General features: G+C 44.8%; 2 protein-coding genes across 2 annotated transcripts in view; one reads left to right on the plus strand and one right to left on the minus strand.

Moving 5' to 3' along the window:
• CNIH1 (cornichon family AMPA receptor auxiliary protein 1) overlaps positions 1–2,892 on the plus strand; it is a 14,422-nt gene extending 11,530 nt beyond the window's left edge. The window contains exons 4-5 of the mRNA XM_009322941.1: positions 660–803; positions 1,595–2,892. Coding sequence (XP_009321216.1) covers positions 660–803; positions 1,595–1,622 — 172 coding nt within the window. The 3' untranslated portion in view covers positions 1,623–2,892. The remainder of the gene's footprint in view (positions 1–659; positions 804–1,594) is intronic.
• Positions 2,893–6,486: 3,594 nt separating this feature from the next.
• CDKN3 (cyclin-dependent kinase inhibitor 3) overlaps positions 6,487–9,325 on the minus strand; it is a 7,400-nt gene continuing 4,561 nt past the window's right edge. Inside the window, exons 5-7 of the mRNA XM_009322922.1 lie at positions 8,921–8,952; positions 7,920–8,023; positions 6,487–6,573 (exon numbers count right to left, since the gene is read on the minus strand). Of these exons, the coding sequence (XP_009321197.1) occupies positions 6,487–6,573; positions 7,920–8,023; positions 8,921–8,952 (223 nt within the window). The remainder of the gene's footprint in view (positions 6,574–7,919; positions 8,024–8,920; positions 8,953–9,325) is intronic.

The raw sequence follows: 9,325 nt of genomic DNA on the forward strand, positions 1-9,325 counted from the left end.
AAAGCCTTCTCTTCTCCAGACTGAACAACCCCAACTCTCTCAGCCTTTCTTCACAGGAGAGCTGTTCCATCCCCCTCATCATTTTTGTGGCCTCCTCTGGACCCTCTCCAACAGGTCCGTGTCTTTCTTATGCCGAGGGCTCCAGAGCTGGACGCAGTGCTGCAGGTGGGGTCTCACCAGAGCAGAGCAGAGGGGCAGTAGCCTGTGTTAAACGACAATTTTGGGATCGTTTTGCATTGACCTGTACGAGTATTCCTTCAGCATGGTAGCCAGCATGCGTTGTATTGATGAGTGGAGGCTGTAGGTCACATAGGGTTGTATGTTGGCCTCTTCTCCAGCTTTTCCAACCCTTTCATGAGGAATCCCATTTTTCACCTATTTATAAATTTGTCCTGTTTCCTTTTGGTGTGCCAGAGTTCAGCATGTTTAAGGCTGAGGTAAGCCGTCGCGGCACCGCCTGGGAAAGCCCTTCCGTAGGCGCGTTTAGTTTGGAGCTTCATATTGCTCTTGCAGTTCGCCATCTCCTACATGGAGCCGACGGACTTTGCTGTGAGGGGTGTGATTCCTTGTCTCGGTTCTGGTATTACCTGGTGGGTGGGGGGCAGGAACCAATGCTTCCCATTGCCGACACCGCAAAACTAACTGTGCATCACTTTCAGGTACATGAGTAGACCTGTGATGAGTGGCCCTGGTCTGTATGATCCTACAACCATCATGAACGCAGATATTTTAGCCTATTGCCAGAAAGAAGGATGGTGCAAATTAGCATTCTACCTTCTATCATTTTTTTACTACCTATATGGGTAAGTTTTTTTCCTCTGTCTGTCATCTAATCTTCAGTCTGATTTTTTTTTTTTTTTTTGGATTGGGCTCAACGCACAAGAGAAATTTTGGACATAGGACTATATATAATGCCAACATTCCTGAAAAAGCATCCACAGTCACCGTTTATTCCGTTGTAAAACGCAAGTCTGAATTTGGTCAGAATTACTAATTTGAATCTGTATACCATGACCGGCGGCTTGAAAGCTCTGAGCTTTTCTTCCTTTAAACTTAATATAATAACTGTTCCCCCTCCCGCCCCGAGTGTTTTCATTAAGAAGCTGGAACAGTAATATTGTAAATGTGATTTTTGTTGAAGTGAAAGGGTAGGGGAGTCGCTCCAGGAGAGAAAAGGGGTGAGGCGCACAAAAGCCAGTGCCGCCGCCTGGTTCCTCCTCCCAGTTCTTCCTTCAAGCCGAAAGCCAACTCGCTGCTTGGTGTTCACGTCTGTTCTGGGCGGTGTGGCGCGGGAACCGGTGCGCGGACCCCCTTCCTCTCGGCACGCCGCGCTTCTTGCAACGCCGCTGGAATAGTTTAGGCTTTTGACACCTGGGCATCGCGTTTCTGCAGGGTTCCCTCTTATGACGTCACTTGATGTAGCGACAGCTGGCTGTTGCATCGGTTTGTGTCGTGCTTTACGTGTTTGTGTAAAATCTTCAGTCACGATCCATGTACCTCACACGGATTTGTTCCTTAGAATACGCGACTGTAAAATTAAATGTGTAACGCTAATCAAAATGGTGCATCTTAATATTTCTGTTTTATTTTCCAGCATGATTTATGTTCTGGTGAGCTCTTAAGACGACATTCAGCAAGCTTTGTTCCAGTTAAGTGCATGCAAAAGCCACAAAACACGGATTCTTTACAACGAGAACCTCTTACCGAGATCAAATACGGAACCTGATGATCGCGTTTGCGTTGGAAAACAATGACTCCCCTATTTTTAAAATATTTCCACATTTTACACTTGTGGAAAGACTGTTTTCTTATATTTTACTGGGACACTGAAATTAAAGAATTACATGTAAGTTAATATAACGATTACTGGGTTTTGAGAAGTTTTGACTTTGCACTCCATAAGGAACAGCCATAATCTTCACGTAGGTGTTCGTTACTGACTAGCCTTAGTACACTAGGGATTTTCTTTAGACTGGGCTTCATAGTGGCTCGTTTGGACTTGCGTATCCCACTCTAAATATAAATCAGCCGTAGCTGCCGAGTGCTTGGGAAGGACTGGAGGTGCTGTGCGTGTTTGACCTGTAGGCGACGTTGGTCTTAAGAGATGAATTCGTGGACACAGTTGCAAAAATAGGAGTTCTATTGTGTTTTTTTGGTTTTTTTTTGGTTTTTTTTTGTTTTTGTTTCTGTCTGGTTAACCTTTCCCCGTATATGCATGGTTCGGAGACTTCTGTATTTCCACCGAATGTTAGCCTTGCTTTAATCTCAAGCATATGTCATTGTGATAGGAGAAGTTGAACTGTCCACAAAGGTGTGAATTTAAATGATGATTTTTATTTTTTTTTTCAATGTCTGTGCTGTCTTATTAACGACTGGACAAACGTGCAACATTTATCGAGTCCAATGATGAAAATACTCTCGAGTTTAAGAGTAATAGTACAGAGCTTTTCAAAGCAGAAAGTGAGATTGTGAAACTGCCCTGCTGTTCCTTAGTGCAATAAATAATAAAAAACCCCTCAAATTCAGAAACACTTCTTTTTAACTGGTGCCTTGTTTTGTTTTTAAATTGAACAGATTCTTGCTGTATTCCTGTGTTTGCTTTATGATGGATAACTGCATTGCCTTTTCAAAATGGAACACTGAATCAAGTTATGTCTGGAAAAGGGAAGCTCTGATTTCCTGCTTTTTTTTCATGGGTCTGCAGATAACTAGTAGATGGGGCAGGGGGAAGATGTTTCAGATAAACCCGTAGTATTGCATTGTAAATTGTTACTGCAACAGCTGCTTAATTTAGGAGTCATAATTAGGAATGTTTTTCATTTACCTGTGCTGGGGAACAATGAATAGTTTCCCAGTTCTAGTAAAACGTTTTTGAATAAACTCTTCAGTTGTTCACTTTGGGTCTCTCGGGTATTAGATGCAATAAAAGTCGTACGAATGGCTGCACCGGGCTCGACCAGGAATCCAGATACTCCAGTACTGGCGTGTTGGGCGGTGGCAGGGATCGAGGAAAAAGAATGTGAAACAGGGCAGGTATTGAATATCTCTGCCCGAAGAGTGGGAGAATGTATTTGGAAGCCTGCCTGTTACAGGTGTCCTGAGCTAGAGGCTTGGCATCTCACACAGCCCTTGAATAGCTTTTCTTCCATTAATTCAGTTGCTTTTTGAGCACGTTTATAGCCTGGTATGGAAGATACGCCGAGATGGTGAGTTCTGCAATGGAATTGCTCAGTATGTAAAAAATACTTGTTTAAAAGTTCTGCCGGACTTCATTTGGTGCCCCTAAGCTCTTATTTTTTAAGACACGTTGAAAATTTCCCCCTTTCCACCTTATTTATGCTGGGCATGATTGAGTAGACCTTCATCATGTCATCTGTCAAAGCGGAGAAGGCTGTGTAATCTCTTCTTGACTGGAAGTCCTTCCGTAGCTTTGTGATTATCCTTTCTCCTCTGCAAATGTTCCTTTTCTAAGCTGGAGGACACCAGAACTATTGTCATCACACAAGATTTGGGCTTATTTCTATGTATATAAAATTGATTTTCTCACATGTGGTTCTGCTTTGCATTTATTGACACTTAATTTCACATGTCCTCATTGCTCAAGCATTCAGTATTACAAGATTTTTTTTTTTTTCCCCCCCTGAGTGTCCCAAAGCATTTGCAGCAGTTGCAGGCTTCATCTCACGGCCCTTCTTTTCCGTGCAGAGGCACGCGTTCCCGCCCGCACACCTCCGGAGCTCTGCGAGGAGCCCCTCCGCACCAAAAACTCTTTATTCCTATTCTGCCATCCCTTTCGATCGGTTGTTAGTTGACAAGAGGATTTTCGTCCGTATGCAATAATAATGTTGAGGTTTTAGCAAAAGAATTTTTGAAAGGCTTTCTGAAAACTCAGGAATATGGTTCCTGTTGGATCGTTTTTATTTTCCTGCTCCTTCAGAGACTGCTGTAAGATATGACTTCAGCCTGCGTAAGCAAAACTAATTAACCCTTTTGTATGTTTGTATGTTTATTAATCTGTTACTGAAATGAGACTTCCTGGCTCATAGCCCCTAGCTCTCCTTGGCCTTCAAAAAAAAAATCGCTCATTCCCTTGGGCCAATTTAAGCCAAGCTACATGCCAGAATAAACAATGCAGGATTTACTGAGTTCAACTGAAAAAAACCCTCTTCTTCTGAAACCCGCCTCCAGCTGCGGAGCGGCTTCAGCCAGGAATACTTAGCAAAACGTTTGCAGCACTTGCGCTGTCCTGTCGATGACGGGCTTTACGCATCTAACGTGAAAGTGCATATGAGTATTCCTGCACCGAGAAATTCAGAGGTGAAAACAGCGTGGTAGCTTGCCAGTGCAGTTCTGCTGGTGAACTTGAATTCACCGCTAACCCCAGGAGCAAAATGCTGCTTTGGAGTCTGTCCTGCCCGCTGTGGTTAAGTACATGAGAACTGAAGAATTTAAGTAATCGCATTTCAAAGGTCTTTAAACTGTCAAAACGTCACAGAGAAAGGTCAGGAGTGCACGTTAGAAGTTTAAAAGTCCTGTGAGAACCCAGCGTGTTGAAGTGCGATGACTACCCAGCGGAGTCCTTCAGAGAATGCTGTTTAGAAACCGGTTTCAGCATTTTTATTTTTAAAAAAAGGTTAACGCCTACCAGCACCCACCCAGCTGCTAGGTGGTGTGAACGTTGTCATCTGTACCCAGCGACGTGAGCCTCGCATCCGAGTTTTACCGGAGTAGTCCTAGCGAAAGCAACTGATGCGTGTGGAGAAGCACGTATGACGCCTAGCTAGAGTACCGGTCACTTTGCATTCAAAGCGTGGACGTGGTATTAATTGATTGTGGGAGTTCCACAATCAGGAGGCAAAAGATTATGGAGCAAATAAAGCATTTTTCTCCCTGTCAGCAGGTTTCGCTGGGCCATCTTAAAAAGCTGTCTGACATGTATTTAATATCTGAATACCTTCCGTTGCAAGGATTCAGCACTGCAGAAGGGACAGACAGACACTACTTTTGGTTTTCCAATTTCTGTTTGAGTGTCGGGGACGGAACAATACATGTTTTGAGCAAACTATTCTCCCTGAGTGAGTCCATGCTGTGGAACCTTCTGGAAGAGTTCCTGTTGCCTGCCTTAGGAGGGGAGAAGGGAAGGGTAGTAAGAGCTAATTAAATATAATCAGTAGAAATCATCCTCAAACACACGTTCAAGTATCTGAGTTCAAACACGTTAAGAGGAGGTTATAAATTTTGAAATTAGCAAAGCAGCGAGTTCTACTTCAACTCAAACCTACCGGTGCTGTGGTAGAGTCTCATGTCACAACTTCTGCCTTGAAAAGTTACTGAAACTTTATTGAAATACACCATAAACATCCGTGTCACCGTAGGCAACAGGGAAGCGTAGGCTGCAGCTGTGGAAGGTGACCCTCAGAGCAGGACAGCAGTGCTGCCTTGGCAGTGCTGGTACTGGACAGGTAACCAGCTGGTTTCTTGAAGCACTAGGGGAAAAAAAAGTCCTTACAGACTTAGCTGCAAGGAGTCGGGCAACGGTGACAAGGCAGGACAGCCAGGACGCTGACACTCAGCTGAGAGCAACTGCACAGCGACTTCAGCCCAGAGGCAACAGTTCCTCCACTCCAGGGGTCTGGCTGACAATGAAAGGCACGGCCTGGGTGACACGGGCTTTCTTCCCAGAGCCAGAACTTACCTCAGGGGGCATTAGAGGATACCTGGGCACTGAGGTGGATGATCATTGCTTCCTCAAAATAGGACAGAACTAGTTTAAGTGTTTTCTTGGGGAGTCTGTTCATCTTCTCTGATCTTTATGAGTGGATGCAGTTAAACAGGAGGGATGTGGATTGTTACAGGCATGTTTCTGTGAGATTCTCTCCAGCCCACAGCTGATTGTTTATTTACTTTCTCTAGCCTTAGCATGCAGAAGTGCTGTGCCAGAAACTCACCCACGCAGCTACAGCAGTGTCTCTTCCTACCATATTCATATAAAACCCCACCTGCTTGGTTTGTCACAGATCTTCAGTATAAAGCCTCCTTCTGTTGGAATGAGGGGTCTCGTTCCCAAATATCACTGAACGCACTAGGAGCGGAACCGTGACATTTTAGAATGCGTTCTTACTAGTTCATAAGCAGCGAGCACGCCAGCAGGAAAATTTTCATGCTTGACTTTCCTTTGGTTTAAAGCTAGAGCTGAGGTTTGTTTGGTTTGGGTTTTTTGGTTTGTTTGTTTGTTTTTTTTTTTTTTAAACAGCTCCAGTGATGTAATTTTTATCTAGCTATGTTACTGCCAAATAGAGGAAGATGCTGCATGTCCTGTAGGATTTTGCCTTCCCCCACCCCAACATTTTACACACAGATTTGGAAGCGAGCGGCTGCGTCACACAGGCAGCAGCGATGAGAAACTGTACAGGTCAGGAGTGAGGCGTCTCGTCCAGGTGTCTGCCACAGCCACGTAGACACAAAGATACACCACGCCAGTATTAGTTATCGCGATACCGATCTTAGTATTGTATCCTTTGTTGCCAGATGTGCAGCTAGGTTCTCTCGAAAGTCATGGAGGTAATTGTATTGCTGAAAAAGCACAACCAGATTTGTAATGAGTGCTCTATACTTCCAGAAGAGGCACTACCCATCTTAAAAAGCTGTTTGATACCCCAGGTTGAAAACTGCACCCTCTAGTCTGTTTATTTGTTCTTCTTGCGCTTACTCCAAATCCTCTGGAGTTTTTCACCATCAGACACAGATGACACGGATCTTGGCCTGGCTCCTGTGGTTCCTCATAAAGGGCACACGTGAGCTCAAGGTAACGCAAAACATGGTCCTCATAGGTGGGAGTTTCATGTCAGAATTCAAAGCTGCTTTATTTGGGTCACCGAGAGTATTACTCTCTCCATAATGAGTCCCTGATGCAGAACACAGCCTTTAGCTAGAATGATGATGTACAACAGCTTGTAGTAAGAGTTCTTGGGTCAACTCCTACATCATGTGGAGTATTAATAAGCAAGCGTTCAAAATGAGAAAAACACGTTGGTCAGCAGAGGCTAAGGGACAGATCACCCACCCCCAGTGGCTGTGAGGGCTTCTAATTGTAACATTTATTCGTATCCTTCCCTGCCTCTTCAACCAGAGGTGCAAGCTGCTCCCCACCTGCCCCCTTGGTTTGCGGAAAACTGATTTTCAACAAGTAGTTTAAACAAGATTTGCCTTCCAGAGGGGCTTAGAGCTAACAAAGAGACAGTGTTTAGGCAACTCTTTCTCCTCAGAAACTACTATCTTGTAAACTTTTAAAATGTCAGCTCCTCTTTCCTGTACGTAGACCTATTTTAAGAGCAGAACACCTAGGACTCATATCAACAGAAATATGTACGCACAGTAGCCAAAAAATCCCACCAAAAGAAGAAAAACCCCACCCAAGTTCAGCAACTTGGGCCTCCCTCCCTGTAGGTTTTAACACTAGTGCTAGGGATGCTTCTTAAAAGAGGACTGCCAGCGTATCGATGCGATAGCTACAGAAGATGAACATGGCTAGCTGGGCTAGGAAGACAGAGCAAAACCAAGGCAGAAGAATCAAGCGGACGTCCAAGTTGTGAGGAGAATGTAAGCAACAGAAAAAGGGACGATAGCTTAGCGAGGTGATGGGCAGGGATAAGGAGGAGAAAGCAACAAGTTACTAATGATGGTGAAGAGCAGACAGGGAGAACAGCTGTTGAATTCAGTAGAGGCAGAACAAGATGGAATCGGCATGAAAGCAGGAAGCTTCTAGCTTTTCTAGCAGCTCAAACCCAAGACAGCAGCAGGGGCACCAGCTGTGGAGCATCTCAGGAAGACAGAGGGATCCCTTTGTGAAATGAAGGGGAGGACTCTGCGAGCTCTCCACTCTCGTTTCGACACGTGTATTACCTGTTGCAGCCTCTTACCTTGATGGTCTGTATCGCCCCAGATCCTCTCAAGTTTCTGAGGCTGTCTATCGCTTGCTGAGGTGCCAGTGCATCCGAAAGCTGAAGCAGGAGACACGCAGCTACTGTAAGGGAAAAAGTATATATGCATGTATGCTACTGAGCACCTCTTGCTGTACGCAGTACCGCTTTTGCGCAGTAATAGGTTTGCTCCATGAAAACCACTCTAGCAAAACTCAACCTCGTCATATCAGGTTCACAGATCTGTTGGATCTTTTGCTGAATGCTATTTGTTGGCTCTGGCCCCATCTGCCTGCTGCTCCTGCCCAAGCCTGCCGGCTTTGGAAACAGACAAAAACCCTCCCACTTTCCCCCCCCCGCCTTTCTAGCGGCATTCGGGAGGCAAATTCTAAAGTCTTTCCAAGAACAAGTCCCAGTACAGCCAGTTAATTCCTCTTTGCGTCTTCTGACCGCATTTGCTTTTTTGGCAATATCGCCACCCCTTCCTTCTGGGGCACGCACAATAACTAATGCCCCTGCAGGCTTTAGGGGGAATGTTGGGCTGAAGAAAGATGCAGAGGAATAGGTTGATCTCCTTTTCGTGAGGAGATGTTCAGGGAAGAGGGGAAAGTGCAATCCCATCAGTTAGAGGAGACTAAAATTTGCAGTGAAAACAGAGAAAGAGTCGGAAAGTAAGAGAGAACTTTGTATCAGCCTCACTGAAAGACTGACCCTGCCTGACCCTCCATCCCCTCACCTACAAACTCAGAGCTATACCATGACATATCACTCACCACAAAGAGTTTCTATACAGGCAGCTAATGTTACTACCATTTGACAACACCTTTCCCAAGAAACGGGCTCAAAAACACTAACTAGCCTGCTACCTGCAGTGGCAGTTTGCATTGTAACCATGGTTAGGCTTCAAGCAGAATTTGGCTCCTTTAGACAGTGCTGTCTCACGAGAATGGGTTTGTAAGACGGGTTAGTTAGGCATTGAGAGGGGGAAGACGACTGCTTACTGAGACATGAGCGTCCAAGGCCACCGTAACAGCTGAAAGAGAAGAAAACGTTTGGTTGTAACAAGCTGTATTACACTGCAACACCCAGAGCACCCCCGACACGTAAATGTACAGACATAATTCTTGCCTTAATATAATCAAGAGGAGCAGTGGTACAAGAAAGTTAGAATTTCTACAGAAATACCTACAAAGTTATCTCCCATTTATTCCTCAGACCTTCCTTAAGTAGCGTCTTTCTAGAGAAACTGCAATTTTAAAGTTCCCCTTCGTTCATGGTGATAGTCCCAAAGGCACAGGAGGACAGAAAACTGTATGAAGATGGACAATCTCAGTTTTCTTTAAATCCTACTCCAGATTAAGACTTTGATGATAGTTGTGAGCTAACGATAGCAGCAGGGTTCTGCA

Source organism: Pygoscelis adeliae, unplaced genomic scaffold, assembly GCF_000699105.1.
Source record: "Pygoscelis adeliae isolate BGI_AS28 unplaced genomic scaffold, ASM69910v1 Scaffold314, whole genome shotgun sequence".
NCBI classification, from domain to species: domain Eukaryota; kingdom Metazoa; phylum Chordata; class Aves; order Sphenisciformes; family Spheniscidae; genus Pygoscelis; species Pygoscelis adeliae.